Source organism: Dama dama, chromosome 18 (genome assembly GCF_033118175.1).
Source record: "Dama dama isolate Ldn47 chromosome 18, ASM3311817v1, whole genome shotgun sequence".
Taxonomy (NCBI): Eukaryota; Metazoa; Chordata; class Mammalia; order Artiodactyla; family Cervidae; genus Dama; species Dama dama.
This window is the reverse complement of record NC_083698.1, coordinates 42352732-42370896: the sequence shown is the minus strand read 5'-3', so window position 1 is coordinate 42370896 and position 18165 is coordinate 42352732. Positions and strand designations below refer to the sequence as shown.

Below are 18165 nucleotides of genomic sequence, written 5' to 3'. Positions count from 1 at the left end.
GCCGAGAGCAACTGCTAAAAGGAGTCTAGACTTTTAGTTGTAGCCCTAGTCCCCTCTCCCCTCATCTCCCTGCTCCTTTCACTGCCCCATGCCCCTAAATATCAACTGTGTGTGCCCAGAAGAAATAGGATTCTTCTTTGTAAATGACTCATAGACCTCAAATTTTCTTTTAATTAAATACCACAGCACACACCAATCTCAGTCACAGACCCTGAGTGATAAGTGTCCCAAGACTTGGACTTGGCACCACAACTGCCCCAGTGTTCTATGCTCCCAGAGGCTCTGCTGTTCCCCCCACAATCAGTGCCCGCTGGGGTGTGCCAGGCTGATCGGGTTATACTGAGTTGTAGGGCAGATATAATGGAGCACAGTCTTCCTAGAGTAGCATTTATTTTCCCCAAAGATTTGAAAATGACACACCACTGTAGGAAAAATGGATATGGGCTTATTATGGACTAGAACAGGAAATGCACATAAATTTTTCAGGAATTTTGGGGGTTTACTTCCAGAGTCTGAGGGGTACAAGTTCACTCACCTCCGCCAATTGGATGCTTTGGGGGAAAGTTTTGGAAGCCCTTTCCTTAGAAATAGCGCTTATCTCCAGAGACTAGAGGCTGGACACACCATGGGCAAGAACAGCCTCCTGAATCCCGTCTGCTTTCAGTGCGACACAGTTCCGCTGGATCCAGAAGGGCGAAGAGACAGAGAAGCAGAGCTGGGCAATCGATCACGTGTACATCGGAGAGGCTTGCCCCAGGCTCTGCAGCGGGCACGGATACTGCACCACCGGTGCCGTCTGCATCTGCGACGAAAGTTTCCAAGGTCAGAATCCTGTTTTGTTGTTCATGACCCGGGAGACCATAAGGTTCTCCTCATCTCAACATGCGTGCAAAGGCCACTAGGGAATGGTAGAAGCTCTGGCCTGAGGGATTTGAGATAGATGATGCACTCTTTGATCACAGACTTATTTACCTCAGGGATGAATTATGAAGGATAATTTTATGCTATGTTCCTTGAATTTTAAAAATGCAGATTTTATCCGCCACCCCCACCCCCCCAGGATATTCTACAGTACCTCACCTTCCTCAACTTCCACATAACTCCCTGCCCCGGCCTCTACCTTCCACACTTGATTTTTGCTCTGGGCCTCTCTCCTCCCCTGCCTGGCTGCCTGTCCCCAGACACTGGACCAATATTCTTTCTTCCTCGGCCTTTCCCAGGGGCAGGTGCCTCTGGCCTCCCAAGATGGAGCTGACAATTCAAAATGTTCTATTTCCCAAGTCTCTTCGTCACATACACACACAGAAAAACCTTCATAACTCAAAAAATACATTTTTACTGCTTGAGTTTCTAGAGGCTGACTGTGTATTTGGGGCAAAGTATCTACTCAACTGCTGAGATCCCAGGAGGTTGCTCTGTCAGTCCTGTTTGAAAGCCTGCAGCCCTGCTTTCCTTTGACGAAACGTTTCTCACAGGTTTCAGCCTCTATGTTACAAAGTTCACTGTATCCAATTACTTTTACATCCTCGGAGCCTAATTCTTGACAAAGAGCAATGCACAGTAAATTTTTTTACTGAACCCTTACACTGCCTTATGCTTTACTAGTTACACAAGTATCCCCCCATTCATTCAGCAGAGTCATTTAGTACCTATGATACACACCCCCATATATTAACTATGGTTAATGTCACCATTATCACTTTATAGGTAAAGAAATTGAGGGGAGCCTAAGTGACTTCTCTAATAGTACATGTCAGAAAGAAGACCAGAACCCAGGTTGTTCTTTCCAATCAGTCTCTATGTCTCTCAGAGCTGAGAGATTTATCCAAAGAGGACCAGAATTAGCTTCTCCAAGTGTACAATGCAAGAACCGTTAGATTTGGATTCTGGAGTAGAGTCTACTTAGCTTTCTTGAGGGATGCTATTTCCTTGCCTCCAAATGAAATGAGTATGATAAATGTAGACTGATTGTTACATTGTTACATGTTAACATTGCTGATGTTAGAAATTCTTAGCTGCTGTCTTCTTCCCCTGGTCTTATTATTGCTCAGACCAGCTGGGTCTGTCCATGTGTTAGCTGGAGAATTTGAACTTTTAGGAAAATAAACAACTCAGCTGTCTTACAAGGAGTCCTAGGTGTCTAGAATTTGCCCTTTTCTCTGATCCAGCAGAACTATGAGCTTTTGATTTTGAGTTATTGTAGACATTGAGGAAATTTGTGCATTTCCAGTGAAGGAAAAATGTAGAGACATACACATTTGCTAAAGTAATGCCTTCCTTAAATGCCTGCATTGCAGCTCTGTTATCTCTGAGAAACACTTCCAGTTTATTATTCCTGTATTTATTCCAGCTTCATTATGGAACATTTTATATGTACTCAGTATTATGCTAGGTGCTAGAATCCAACAGTGAATAAAATATAGACTCTGTTCTCAAGAATCAACTTTAAGAACTAGAAGGAGAACAAGAACATGACTTCTTTCCTGCTATTTTCTTATCATGCTAGGGAAAAAGAAATTATTATGTTACCTCTCATGCCAGGGTGAGAGCTCCCTTCTAAGATCCATGGCTGCTAAACATGCAAGCCCAGCCAGACGCTATTTTTTAACAATGGGCTTATACCAGTACTAAGTACATTAGCACCTACCTATTTTAGTAAATATCAACTCAAAGATAATATGACTTTTCAGCAGCATAAGCCAATAATTGCTGAAATAAAAGAGAAATATTTATTTCGAAGAACCTATATCTGCTTGGTATTTTGTCATTCTTACAGTAAATCTGACATTGATTGGATTAAATGTGAAATTGAATGCTTGTTCATAATCTTTGATGATTCTGTTTGTTCTGGCTAATTTTTGCAACTATTCATTTCCCTCTAGGCGATGACTGCTCTATTTTCAGTCATGACCTTCCCAGTTATATTAAAGATAATTTTGAGTCGGCAAGAGTCACTGAGGCAAACTGGGAAACTATTCAAGGTGGAGTGATAGGAAGTGGCTGTGGGCAGCTGGCACCCTATGCCCATGGGGACTCACTCTATTTTAATGGCTGTCAGATAAGGCAAGCTGCCACCAAACCTCTGGATCTCACTCGAGCAAGGTAACAAAACTCCTGTGTTGTAGTTCAGACACAGAATCAGTCACAAGCACATCACTGTCCATTGTTAGATATGATCATGAACTTCACGGCATGGGTGTCACTAAGCAGTAGAAACCTAATATCAGCTGCATTTGGTGTGAGAAAGTACTATATGTTTGCACAACTCAGAATTATGATTTGCTTAAATTTAGTATAGAGTTACCTTGTGAATGGTGGTAACATAGGCATAAGCTTAGAGAAATGGCCAAATATAAAAAATAGAGAAGTGTATCACAGTAACACAATGCTATAGGTCAGTTGTATGTCAATAAAGCTGAAAAAGTAAATAATTGGTTATGAATAATCTATATAGATAATTTAATGTCGACCATATGCAAGCATGTAAATATAAATGTGAGTGTGAAGATTTACAGTAATGCAAGCGTACATAGTCCTATATTTAGCATATGTAGCTACAAATGGAAATGGAAGATTGATGGTTGGATAGATGGGAACTTTAAAAGTTCACACAGTTTAGGAACTGCGTGCTAATGTAGAATAGAGAAGACAAAGGAAAAGAGACCCAGGAGGCTTGAATTTTCTTCCCCACCTGCCCTTCCAGCTCTGCACCTAAGCCAGAGCAAACACAGCTTTTTGTCTGCCAAACAAGTAACTTTGCTTTAAATTGATCAATGCATTTACAGGTATAAGTCTAGCAGTTTATTTGACCACCTATTAATCACTCTGTTAATCACTCAGGAATCTTATTAATCACTTTAGAAATCTTATAAAGATAGATTTCCTATGTTTAAAAACTGTGTCTTCTAAGGGCAAGGATGCCTGTGAGAAGCAAAAGGACACATCAAACACAACAGCAGACATGGTCCAGAGCCTGCATGTCTAACTCAGTTTTCCCTCTTCTCTGATCTCCAGACATCTTTTCCTAAAATAAACATGATTTATCCTCGTCCAGATTCTGTTCGGCTTGAAGCTATTTATAAAAAGCATATAGCATAGGGGCACAGTTCTTGAGGCACTAGCCTATTGTGTCCCCCCTTTGCCTAGCCAAGAAATAAAGCCACTCTTTCCTTCTCCACCATAAAAAGCATATAGAGTAAATATCATGGCTTTATATCTTGTCTTCTCCATGTCCTCAGCTGCCTATTTGGCTGATATTACCTTGCAGAAAACAGAAGGTGTTTCAGGAGAAATGTTCTAACAAGATTTCTAACATCAAAGGAAGAAAAAAGATCTTTGAAAGTCAAAATTGTTTTCCCTGTGTAGAACACCAGCCTTCCAAGCTTATTTTTCATATGTATGATGTAAAAGATAATATAAATAAATTTTGTTATTTATGTGACTTAGTCATAAGACTGGATGCTTCTATTTTTACCATATTATGAACTTGAAAATTACAGAACTTAGAAACAAGAAAAATAAAAAAAAATAAAATATAACTCCTTGAATACTACCTGACTTTTGTTTAGAAATGAATTCCCCTGTGGTTGTTGTTTTTTCTTTTTCCCCAGCAAAATCATGTTTGTTTTGCAAATTGGGAGCACATCACAGACAGACAGCTGCAACAGTGACCTGAGCGGCCCGCACGCCGTGGACAAGGCCGTGCTGCTGCAGTACAGCGTCAACAACGGGATCACCTGGCACGTCATCGCGCAGCACCAGCCCAAGGACTTCACCCAGGCCCAGAGGGTGTCCTACAACGTCCCCCTGTAAGTGCCCAGAAAGGAAAATCAACAGTGTGTGGGGAAGTTATTGAACAAACACCACAAAGTCAGTGGTGGCAGAACCGAGACTGACTAATCCAGATCTCCAGAGTTGTGTTACTGTTTCCTATTGGGACAACTGACAAAACTTGGAGCCAGGAATAAAAGCAAGAAGGAACAGAGAAAAACAATTAAATACCAAGGTGCTTTGTGCATATTTCCCTCCCAATAATGTGTTTCTAGTCCTTTAGAAGACAACATTTTAAATCTCCTGCTGGGTACACTGATTTGAGAATTTGTTGAGGATAGGTAGGTTTGTCAGTTTTGCCTGGCCTGTACCCTAGTGTCTAGTGTCTAACCCATCATACAGAAGGTACATCCCATTTGTTGACTGAAGATGCAGCTCTTCCAGGTACTAGTGGAACAAGGGGAAGAAATGAGAGAGATGTAGAAGGATTGCAAATCCTTGAGTAGCCAATAAGATGTGATGCTGCTTAGAAGAATACTGTGACCTAAGCAAATCTAAATTCCATACCCAAAGTTCTGTGGATTTAGAGTAGCCTATTGTATTTACCAGAAAGTTCTCTCTTTTCTAGTGTTTGACCTGTCTTCTTATCTGTAACCTAGGGAGGCACGGATGAAAGGAGTTTTATTGCGCTGGTGGCAGCCACGCCACAATGGAACAGGTCATGATCAATGGGCTTTGGACCATGTGGAGGTCGTGCTGTGAGTATCTGATATATAACATCTCATGTCCATTTCAGAAAGGTTTGATATTCCTTTGATATGGCATGCTCCTTAATTCAGTAAGAATTGTTCCTGATGAGAAACCCCCACAGGATCACTTTGGCCTCCACTCTTCCACAACTGCAAACTATAGCTCTAGTCAACAAGTGATATTACAAGGCCCAGAGTATGATTTAATGTACCTTAGAAAACTTCAATAAGTAACAGTTTATTTAACAATTTGACAATATTAATTCAATGGGATCGAACAGAAGTCTCCAGGTAAATGGGATCAGTGCCTTCATGAAGTCTGGGTTGCCTTATAAAATGGAATGACATCCTGAAAAGAAAAAGGATCTGTGCTGGTCGATGTGCAGAGAATTACTACCTCATGTGCCTGATTACAAACACCTGTCCAAGCCACAGATGCCCGGGGCATTCTTCCATTTAGTGACATGGTCAAAACCAGAACAAAGAATTTGGTTTCAGATTCCTCGTGATTTTAATCCCAGCACCTAAGAAGTCAAGGGTGCCCCCTTCATGGTTTCTCCCATAGAATAAGGTTGTCAGCGCTCTCAACTAGCTGGATTGACTGTTCCACAGAGAGATGACTTACTTTTTCTCTAACAATCTAGTTCCTGTAGAACTGGAATGCTTATGTCTCGGCGGGTTCGGACTGATGGCTCCAAGTGGTTGGCAAGGAGAGGCGAATCTTCTCGGTAGATAGGTTCAAATGTTCATTCTGTTTACCAAATAGAAAATGAAATCAGCCCTTTGTCTGATTTCAGTCATTTTGAAAGCAAATTTAAATGATTAATTGGTAGGAAACCTACCAGATTTGTTTTCTTTCAATCATAGCCATGAGCTGAATTTTTCAATCTTGAGTTAGTCCTTGTCCTAGTTTTCACTGAGGCACCTGCTTGCATGGCATTCATATCAACCCCCAGATCCAAGAGCAACCCAGTCCCTACACAAGCTCCCACTGTTCGCTCTGCTGCTTTGGACCACTTGCTGGGCTCTGCCTCCATAAGAGAAGGTTGATGTTTAAAGTAACAGTCCAGACTCACTTGACTCCTTATAATGAGGCTGATGTTTCACTTATATTTTGATCTCCTCAGACTGCACTATGCCAGGAGTCTCCTGGCTAAGCTGGGCTCTAAAATGAATGATGTGTGGTAAGGTCAGAGAGAGCAAGATATCCAGACAGACCAAAAACCAACCCTACATCCATTCTTTCCTGGCTACTTTCCTTTCAAAGGAGCGCTTCTCAATCTAATTGAACATGAGATACACTTAGGAGCTTTTGGAAGCATCAATATATGTCCCAATGCCCATACCTATCCCTACAGATGATGTGATTTAAACTGATCTGCAGTGAGACCTGAGCATCAGTCTTTTTTAAAAGCACCTCAGTTCATTCTAATAAGCTGTTTGAGAATCAGATTTAGAATTAGTAACCGGTTTTTATCTTTCAAGTCTGTCTCTGAGACAGTTTACATTAATGGAGCTTCCTATCCCTGACAAAGCATTACCAATTTTTATGAAAAGTTCAAAATTTGACAGTCCTCAATAGAAGGCAGGGTGCTAATACTGACCTTGGGTAAATATAACAAATCTTACATGTCATGTGTTTGAATAGATATTTCTTCTCCCACCCAGCCGAGCAATTGCAGTTATCCATTTTGGATTTCAAAGGCTTATCATCACCACAGTTCCTTCCCACAGACTAAAATTAAAGAGTAGGTGGGTCAGAAGTACAAATATACTCCCTAGTATGAAATAACCCCTTCACAACTCGGGAGTCAAACAGAGCTGACCTGCTGCCTCAAACGTTCACATCATACAGTTCCCAAGGGAACCTTCCGGTATACCTGGCATTGGTGTTAATTTTTATAAGCAGCTGCCAGCTTCATGATATTCTCATGATATTATTACAAGAATCAACCTAGTGTTTCTGGTATTTTTCTGGAGCAATAATCTGCATTTGTAAAGACTTTACTTTTATTCCATCTCCAGAATTTTAGTACTTTGAAGAATTTATCACTTACCAGCCACCTGTGTGCTCTTACTCTGTATGATTTTCTCAGAGTCTCAGGGGACTAAAACATTCTGAATGAGAAAAGCACATTGCCTCACATGCAGAGTATTACATGACTTGAGTTTTATTCAAAGTCGTCTTTTCAGTGAATGATTTTAAATTATAACTTTATACATGTAACCATAAAATTTTACATATTGATAAACATATGTATACATTATATGTTAAAATTTGTTAAAACTAAAGGAGCTACTTTGTTTTCCTTCTTTTTTGGAAGGAAGAAATATTTCATAAAGTTGAGTTAATCAATAAGTTGTTTTAAAAATACTATACAAAGAAATTATCTTTTCAGAACTATGTTTTTGATGTTTTGCTCTTGTATTAGGATTTAATATTTCCATGCCACTGTATTCTTTTAAACTACTTCTTTTCAGAAGAGTCACAAAAAATTTTAAGGCATTTGCTAGTCAATATGCCTTCCATAGCTCTACATAATTTACTTTAATTCATATCTTTAATGAGCTTAAAATTAAAGTTCCAGATAATTCAGAAAAATAAAATAATTTATCCAAGTGTCTTTCAAGCAGATAAAACACAAAGAAACCAGCCAGGGTTCATGTCACAGTTCACAAATATTACTAATTATATCTTTGCTGCAGCAGATGTATATTTAGAAATAGGTGAAATACTCCCATAAAGCCCTATTAAATTCAAAATCTCATCCTAATTATACTTTTGTATAATAACAGTTATATAAACTAAGATTGTTGGTTTTTGAAGTGTGGCAGGAACAGGAGGCTGAGGTGCATACCTAAAGAGATACAAGCCCTGCCTAGCTGAACACTGCAAATAGGGCAACTGATATGTTTTTTGCAACCAATGGTTGGAGGTATACATTTTTAGAATATATTTTCTTTTCTGAGTAAAGATTGGCCCTAATCTAGCTTTATTACCATAGTTTAGCTCTTTTGCATGTGCACTAAGGACACATGCTAAAAACTCCAAGAAAGAAAACCTGTGGTCACGCATGGTATCTTGAGTCTAACCTCAGTACTGCCCATATTAGTGAGAAGATACATGAGTTTGATGAGGAGAAAAAAAAAAAATGTAGCACTTTTGAAAATATTTCAAGGTTTAGGAGTACATCCTAAATGAACAAAATACAGAAAATATTTTTAATTTAATAGCTTAATTCTAAAATACTCCATCCAGAAGGATTTGAGTTTCATAAATATGGATATACAGAATAAGCCTCACACCATAAAGATAAAAACCACCATTTTGGCATTTAACAAGCGAAGTCACTTATGCCTTATGCTTGTTTGAGAGTGTAATCTCCCCACTCTGATGATTTTTTTCAATAAAACCTGTATATGAAAAGCACTTCATGATGATTAGCCCTTGCTAATCTGCCACAGAACAGATGAACCGAATTGACAGATCACTTTTTCCCAGCCTCACTAGCTTACAAAAAGTCCTCATCTGTAAAGTCTGAGTGATGCAGCGTAACACAGTCATTGACAATCAAGTGTCAGAAACCTAATTTCTCTGAATTCATTGGCTAGTGTAGAATATTTGTTTTTCCGTAAATGTTTGTGAATACATTTGGGCAGATCCCTCACAAGATCCATGCTGGTGGGGTCTTCTTAGGATAAAAGAGAATCCTTTTTTTTAACCTTTGTTGCCTGGGCACTCATCCTTCTATCCTAAGAATCTCCCTCACCCAACTATGCATTTCATTCACACATCACATTTCCTGTGTATGTGTCTTAAGTCACAACCTGTCATGTGTATGATGAAGTGGGCTGATTTTTGCATGTGTACCTTGAAAGCAAATTGCTCAGTAAAGAGTCAGCCTTTGTGAATTGACTTACCAAAAAAGTGAATTATCACCACATTCGCTGAGAATTGAAAACCAATATGTTGCTAACTATGGTCTTAAAAGCATTTATCAGATTTTAATAATATGAGTTCCATCATGGCCATTCCCTCATGCTATTCATTATCAAGATACTGTCATATTTTTGGCACAAATGATTTATGGAGAATAATGTATTACATTTGTTGCAAAGCATATTTATCCTTCCTTAAATTTGATTGTGTTATTTGATATATAGGACTTACTATTTTTAAAAGCCCATTCCTTAATATATTCAGGAATAAGTATCTTCTAAAATGTAAATAATTGAAAAATCAAATAATAACATTTATGGTAGTTATTAAACTATTACTTTCATATTTATGCTCTATATGCAACATTTATGCCAAATGTAGTACTGTAGCTACACGTACTTTGACACATATGGTTATGAGCAAATATTGCATGTTGCATTACATAGAAAAGTTAAATATATGTATATACTAGGTATAGAAGAATAAGGAATAACTTCTTTAATTTTTATTTTCAAAAGAGATGAAAAATCCTATATTGCGTCTAAACCTGATCAGACTTTTATGACTAATCACAGTGCTGCATGTGTTGAAAGGCATTTTTTAACTTGTGTTATATTTCATTATTTGCTGTCATTGGTTTTCCACTAGAGTAAGGTAAGTCCTCTTACTAATTCTGGGGAACTGTTTACTAAGTTTCATTGTTATTACCTATGTTAACTGAGAAATTTTGTGGAAGACCTTTGCAATTGAAAAAAAAAAATGTGAAAGAAAAGTTACATGTAATATTGAGAAACACTGGAACACTTGAAACCTGTATCATGTAAACTCGGTGTTCAGCCAAATTGCGGTAATTCTCTGATGTATACAAACAGCATAGACCAGAATGCTAGTCAGCATGCCTTCATTGGACTGCTTGACTGTGTGCCTGGGGTTTTCTTAGGCGTTCTCGAAATATGAACAGTTTACAAGTTTGTTCGAGAGGAAAATGAAAATAGAAATGTGTGCATAAGAGCTATGGGCTCTGATTAAATGTGGTGTCTTTCAAAAGATCTCTTGTGCTAGAGATGATTGAGAATGCCTGGACTTCTCAAATCTAAGTTAATAAATGAACCGGCAAAAGGGAGTGAATTTATTCATAATATTTGTGAGTTCTAGATCCTGTCCTTAGGATCTAGAAAAGGATTGGCCTTTTAAAATACGTATCTACATTTGCTCTCTAATAGGGATACTTTAAAACTTAGGAAAGAAAGTATACTTAGGTAAGACTGGTATCCTTAGGTAAGACTTCTTTAACATACGTTTACATTTGAAGATAGTTTAAGCCTAGGTAAGACGGTAAAATGGTTATCGTTTGTTAAACATCTGCATATTCTGCTAGAAGTTTCATTTAATCCTTACAGCTCCCCAAAGTACACAATATCAGATACTATTCTCATCCCCATTCAGTAGGGAAAATAAAAATGAAGTGCTCTACATTTGTGAAATATGTGAGCCCACACTTACTTACATATATTCCTCCTGAAAATGCAAGGCCTTGAAAGTAAAATGTACAGCATCTTCTATGCAGGGCAGTTTAATTGATTAGTTTCAGTGGCAGTTTCCCGTCTTAAAATCATCAGTATTTCTCTGAAAAATAATGGCAGTCACTGGATTCTTATTTTTGCACTGATATAAAGCATTGCTTATTATATCATAAGTTTTGATGAAAAGTTAATTACTGTACAGTAAAAATGACTAAATTTCTATGAGCCCAAATTACTTTTATCAAGTCTCCACCTTCCCCATTTCCTTTAGAATCAACTACAAATCACTTAATTTTTTATAATGGTAAATAACTTAAAATAGTGGCTCCAGTGAAGAATACGAGGTGACCGTAGTCACTAGTTCTTGAAAAAATTGCAATATCCATATTTCCTATGAGGGAAGCATTTTATTATTCCATGTGCTGTTTAAAGTCCCTAAACTCCCGCAGCAATAATGGAAATTTGAGTTCGCATTTCCAAGAAATCATTGATCACTCTCCCTTCTTTCAGTGGCTTCCTCAAAATAGAAATTTTTAAATGGACCTAGTTCTGTTCAGTCAAGCAAATTGATAAGTCAAGAACCATAGTTGATATGCCTTGGAATGAATATTACCTGCTTTCATTGGAATTGTAATAAAATACTTTCTCATATTAATATTATTGCAGTGAAGAAATAAATCCTTAAAATTCCATCACACCTATAATTATTTTGGTTATAAATTTATAACTAGTTTATCTATAACTATACATCTATATGTATCAAAAACAAAAATAGGCTCCCAGATCTGCTCCACAAAAAAAAAAAAAAGACTTAATAAGCATAACATCTTTAAACTGGTTTAAAATTCTCCTAATGTCCAGTCCCATAAATTACTCTAGAAGCCACAAGTGTTTAGCAACCATGTGAGTTTATTAATGGTCCTTGAAGCAGGCAGCACTTTGGTATAGCTTCCCATGATGCTTTATTTTCAAAAGCTTATGAACTGGGAAAAAAATCTACTTTTGTTAGATTCCATCATCCTGTCACCAGAGATACTTATGTTTTATGTAACAAAATTTTTCCAGTGTGCTTTGAAAATGTGGCCATTTCTAATGTGACTACAAAACACTAGGCATCTATAACAAACATCTATTGCAAATGCTGAATGCATATCAACATTCACAGGGATCTAAAGATATGTTATGGATATATAAATTTATTCAAAATTAAAGGATATCCAATGAATCAAAATACGTCCAAAAGTAAATAGACGCTCCCAAGCTGATCTATTCTCAAGGTATTAAAGATCTGCAACCTGTTAATATTTATTCTCTCACTCATAAAAAATGAAGCAAGCTTCCCTGATGGCTCAGCTGTAAAGAACCCATTTGCAATGCAGGAGACATGGGTTGGATCACTGAGTCGAAAAGATCTCCTGGAGAAGGGAATGGCAACTCACTCTAGTATTCTTGCCTGGGAAATCCCATGGATAGAGGAGCCTGGAGGGTTACACAGTCCATGAGGTCACAGAGTTGGACACGAGTTAGCAACTAAACAACAAACAACATAAAAATGTAGAATTTAAGTCAGTCCATAATAAGTAGTTACGTGGAAAAGTTGCTTTGAAACCACACATGCACATCAACTTTTGTTCAAATGAAATGTTCCTATGTTCCCATATATTGAGGTCACTTTCCCATCAATCTGGGTTGCATTGAGATAACTGAATATCATAAGTGTTCTGAATTTATCTTTTTTCATGTAAGATATTTTAACTATTTTAAATTTTGAGTACCTTATATCTTTAAATGTGTTTACAACAGAATAATTTTCATTGCTTTAACTTTGCAATTATTCCTTATAGTTAAAGAGTAATGATTTACAACAGGAATCCAATCAGTAAGTCACCAAAAGTTCAACAAACATGCCATGACCACTCAGGGGTCAGGCAGAAGGCTCAGTGCTATGGTACAGGGGTGGGGGGAGTGGGGCACAGCTGCTACACCCAGAGAAGTTTAGTCAAGGGCAGCCAAGATATGAACATGAGTCATCTCCATGCAAAGCAGAAAAGGGACAGTATGAGGATTCAAAGTAGGGGGGGAATCCTACTGGCAGGGGTGAGTAAAATTTTTTTAAAAAGTGATACTTGAAAAATAAGTAGAAATTTAGGAAGCTGGGTTGAAGATTATCCAATAAGGCAGGTGGAAGGGACTCAAGGTGAGTTTGAATAGAGATGTCTGTAAAGAATAATAGATGAAAGGACTTGAAAAAAAGAGTAAAATGAAATGTGTGGAGGACTTAAAATAGCTGGCAAAGTTGACTTAGATAAAAGGATTAGGAATCCTTTTTAACGAGGTTAAATCAATGTTTGCTGGACTTCCCTGGTAGCTCAGATGGTAAAGCATCTGCCTACAATGCAGGAGACCTGGGTTCGATCCCTGGGTCAGGAAGATCCCCTAGAGAAGGAAATGGCAACCCACTCCAGTACTCTTGCCTGGAAAATCCCATGGATGGAGGAGCCTGGTAGGCTACAGTCCATGGGGTTGCAAAGAGTCGGACATGACTGAGCAGCTTTTCTTTATTTCTTTGCACATTACACAAATTTCTTTGCAATTGCAGATTCAGTGATAATTTCTTGGTATTTATGGTTTCTCTTCAGTGGTATTTCTTTCATAAGCAGAAAGGATGAGGAGGCTAGCTTAGGGGACCACTGTAATATAATAGCTCAGGTAAATTCAGGGAAAGAGCACACACGAAGTGTCCTAGGATGCTGGCAGGAAGATAGCTAGTTCCAGGCTAACCTGTGACTAAAGAGGTGAGAGGATTCTTTCTCCTGACACTTGATTAGTTCAATACATTATGTTGTTGTTCTTTTTTTATAACTAGACTTTACATAGGCAGCAAGTAGTACTTCTCACCACTAATAAATAATGGATACATTCATTTCCTCCTTCAACTGTGACATTGAAACTTGTCAGCTTGATTGATACATATAATATTAACACATCAAGGGAATGGGGAGGACAATCAAGCTATCTGAAAACACAACCTGATTTTTTTTTTTTCTTTTTCTCTATAATGTCTAAGGAGTATATTTTGTTTCCATTCTATCATTTCTAACATGTTCATAGGATAGAAATCCAGGGTGCAAGTTATTATCATTTTATTTTGTAAACTATAGATCAATGCAATGTCTTTTTATCAAGTTTTAGCACAAATGCTACTGCTTTTTGATTAACTATATCTGATAAAATTCACTTTATATATTTTTCTTTGATTTTATTATAAATTTTATTTTCTAATGATCTAACATCTATAAAATCCTCATTTTAAAAGTTTCTGTATATTACAAATGTCAGTATAATATCTAGGTAAAACAGAATCATTTTACATCTTTCATATTTTATATCTTTGCATATTTTATTTTACATATTTTACATCTGGTCTGTTGAGCAGAAGAATACACAGCTCAGTGCAAAATTACTCTTTCCTTCCTCTGTAACCCAACACAAATTCATATCATATTTACCTTCATGGTGAAATCACATCACATGACATTATCCTGCTCCATGCACATTTTAGATGGTGCAGTGGTAAAGAATCCGCCTGCAATTCAGAAGAAACAGGAGATGAGGGTTCAATCCCTGAGTCAGGCAGATCCTCTGGAGGAGGAAATGGCAACCCACTCCAGTATTCCTGCCTGTAAAATTCCATGGACAGAGGACCCTGGCAGGCTACAATTCATGGGGTAGCAAAGAATCGGACATAACTGAGCACACAAGTAAGGAAGAAAAGACTTTAAGACAATACAGCATTCAAGAGACTCAGTGAATTTGGAAAGTACTAAGAGGCTCACTCTTAAAAAACACATTTGATGCTATATAGAAACATGTTGTCACTCCAGTGCGTGTGTGAAAGGAGTCTGATTCTTTTCAGTGATCTTATGGATAAGGATTCTTCTTAAATTACATTTTCCATATCAGAACTTTAACAGCTATTTCTGCCAGTATCATGCATATTTTTACAGGTTCCTAAAGTTCATTTTCAGCATTTTTATCAGCTTCACCTTGAGTACGTATGTATGAATGTGTGTGTACATACATGAGGGGAATGTGTGCATATAGATTTACATCTATACATTCACTTACACGTTCTTAGTATTTTATGATTTTTTTTTCAGTAGGGTATCTCCTTCATAAGGCCATGTTCATAGAATATGACCCCAGCTGCTTACTGTTTGAGGAAAGCAGCAAAATCTGATATTCTTAGAAAAAAAATTGCTTAATTTTTCCCCTGAGACCTCAGCAAACAGGAAGATCAAGCTGATTCAAATAAGAAGTTTGTTTTTCCTTTGTTTTTGTTTCTCAAGCTTTAAATGGCAATGGTTGCTGGAAGAATCAAATTGTCCTTCCTACTTGTTAAAGATATATGTAAATAAGGTAATAGGTATAGTACACACTTTATCTCAATTCAAGTCAGCCTTTTCAGAAAGAGTTCAAGAATAAAATTAAAAATCCAAAAAACAGTTGCAATCCACTTTTGCAATTAATCAAGAGAGGTTGCCATTTGTTCTGATTCAGAGCTCACTCATGAAAAGAAGGGGATTTCTTCAAGGCCAAAGGCAGTAAATGCAGGTGTCAACCTTTAGTTCTTCTGTCCTGGGGTGGTAATGTTAGCATGGCCTATAAACCCTGAGAATTTTCCAAAAAATAGCAGGGTAACTTAGGACATAGACTAGATTGTGCTTTCAGTGATGGAACTTACATGCTCTTTTCTTTTTTCCCTCCCTGCTTCTGTCCTTTCTGATTTTAACAGCACTCGCAAACAAAATTACATGATGAATTTTTCACGACAACATGGGCTCAGGCACTTCTACAACAGAAGACGAAGGTCACTTAGACGATACCCATGAAGAATCAAAAAGTTTATTTTTCTTTCCAATATGTGATGTGTTGTTTCGCATTCTTTTAAATCTCGCACTGCATCTGATATCAGGAAATTTCTGTGAAGGACTTAGTGATTAACTGAAAGCCCTTCTCAAGACCAAGTGTACACCACTTTCCCACACTGTGAACTAATGACAAGTGACTTATTTCTCATAAGTAAATGTCTTCATGTTGATGTATCCGTGCAAATTGTGATCTGTTGTAATATCAGTTACAGTAGCAGTATTGAAAATAAGAAATAGTTTAACAGAAAAAAAAGTTTAAGCACAAAAGTTTAAGAGATTTTATGTTTAAAATGGCATTTAGTACAGTATTTAACATTCTTGGTCACAAAGCTATTTAAGTGGACTGTATTTCAGCTATGTATCATGTTTTATATGATTAAATTATCATTGTTGGCTCTTTATGTATTCTCTTCTACAATATAACACATTGACACTGTATTTACTTATTATGTTGCAATATTTTTTGCTGCTGAATTTCAGGCTACTTATATTCTACAGAAAATTCATTGAAATACCTACTCAAGAAGATAGCTGTAAAGATATTGTATCTCCCTTAATATACCCCTCAAAATGTATGTTGGTTTAGCGTTGTTTGTGGATAAGAAAAATGCTTGACCTTGAAATATTTTCTACTTAAAAAAATTGTGGATGAAAACCCTATCTCCCACAAAGGAGTTCCCATTTCCTTGTCTAAAAGATACTTTTAAAGTGTTCCGTGGCTGATTTACTAACAGTAAGTGCCATTTTGTGTCTGTGATAACAGAGTGATTTGTAAAACAGTGGATGTTTTCATTGTGTTCTCTTTGTGGATTGTTCTTCCTGCGGGTCATATTCATACCTTCTGATGAAGTTGTACCAACACCAGCAATGTTATAATGGCCCTGTAGCCCTGAACTCTCTATTAACATAACAAAAAGGTTGCACTCTAGGGTGAACCAAGTTAAAAGTCCATGCTTAAATAAAAATTATGTTCAAAAACCATTTGAAGTTCATTTGTTATTTCCTATGTGTGTCTTTATTTGCTGTTTGTGTGTAGGATCTGTAAGTCTGGGCAGGTTTGGAAAGAACAGTGTCAAATATATTTACCAGTTTTTTATTGTTTTGTCGTTGATAATAGCCATTATGAAGCCACGCTTTTCAATGTAGCCATTTGGTTTTTTCCTATTATTTGCTCTGCAGTCACGCCAAGAAAAGTCAGTAAAGAATTCTGAAAATTATTTAACTCCTGAGAATTTTGTTAGCTGCTGACATAATGCCTAGCTCATGAGTACTCATGCATTCATTCAGCAAATATCTATTGAGTGCTTCCTATGTGACAGGCACTGTGCTGAGTGTTGAGGATTAAAAATGCTGACAGACATTTTCCTTGTTTTTAACATCTACAAAATAACAAATATGTTAATTTTGTTGTATTTGTTGGTTTTCCAGAGGGTTAAAAATACATATATCTAGGAAAGAAAGCATTGAATGGCAGTAGTTTATTTCTCATTGAACAGGGAAACAATAAGGGATGATCTTGCTGAGTTTAGTTAAATTTTATTCTGAGTCTTGTATCAAATCCATTGAGAATCATTTCCTTGAAGATATAAAGGCCTTTTTTCTACTTAATGTAACACATGAGACTTTGTATAATTTGGTGCATATGTGGTCCATAAACATTTATAACTATTGTTCTTAATTGTTGATTCTTCTTTGTGCACAAATTGTCAAATGATGGTTCACCATTTGGTAGTATTTTGTTTCATTTTTTCACTGGTACAAGAGGTTGAATTTTTCCCAAAGCCTTATCTTTGCAAGTAATTTATGTGTGCCATAGACCTATCCCCTGACTAAGATAAGATATTTACAATGCTCTCATACCCTCAGAACAGGATTTGAACTCCCCACCAATTCATCTCAAAGTTTAATAGCATACATTGGGTCTTACGTCTGTTGATTTAATTTGAAAACATAGCTCAAGTAGAAATTCAGTTAGTGTGAACTCAACTGACTTATCTTGCTGAAGGAAACAAAGTTTAGTAACAGATAAAAATATATATTTTTATGACCAAGTTTCCATGATTTCTACACAGTTGTTTCTTATTTGCCGTACATTTTAATGTAAACTACACTCTAATCTAATCTTAAATATATTCAATATCACTTGTATTTTACCTTTTACCTAAAAAAAAAAAAAAAAAATGTATTACTTTTAAAATTCCCCAAACTTTCTTCCTTATGTTCCAAGGTTAAAGAAAGAATTATGGGAGATG

The 18165-nt window shown here is 36.9% G+C and overlaps 1 protein-coding gene across 1 annotated transcript in view; it reads left to right on the top strand.

Annotated features, from left to right (window-relative positions):
* The window catches only part of RELN (reelin), a 536272-nt gene extending 518849 nt beyond the window's left edge, over window positions 1–17423 (top strand). Inside the window, exons 60-64 of the mRNA XM_061165186.1 lie at window positions 665–822; window positions 2883–3102; window positions 4611–4808; window positions 5430–5528; window positions 15778–17423. Of these exons, the coding sequence (XP_061021169.1) occupies window positions 665–822; window positions 2883–3102; window positions 4611–4808; window positions 5430–5528; window positions 15778–15874 (772 nt within the window). The 3' untranslated portion in view covers window positions 15875–17423. The remainder of the gene's footprint in view (window positions 1–664; window positions 823–2882; window positions 3103–4610; window positions 4809–5429; window positions 5529–15777) is intronic.
* Window positions 17424–18165: the final 742 nt, after the last annotated feature.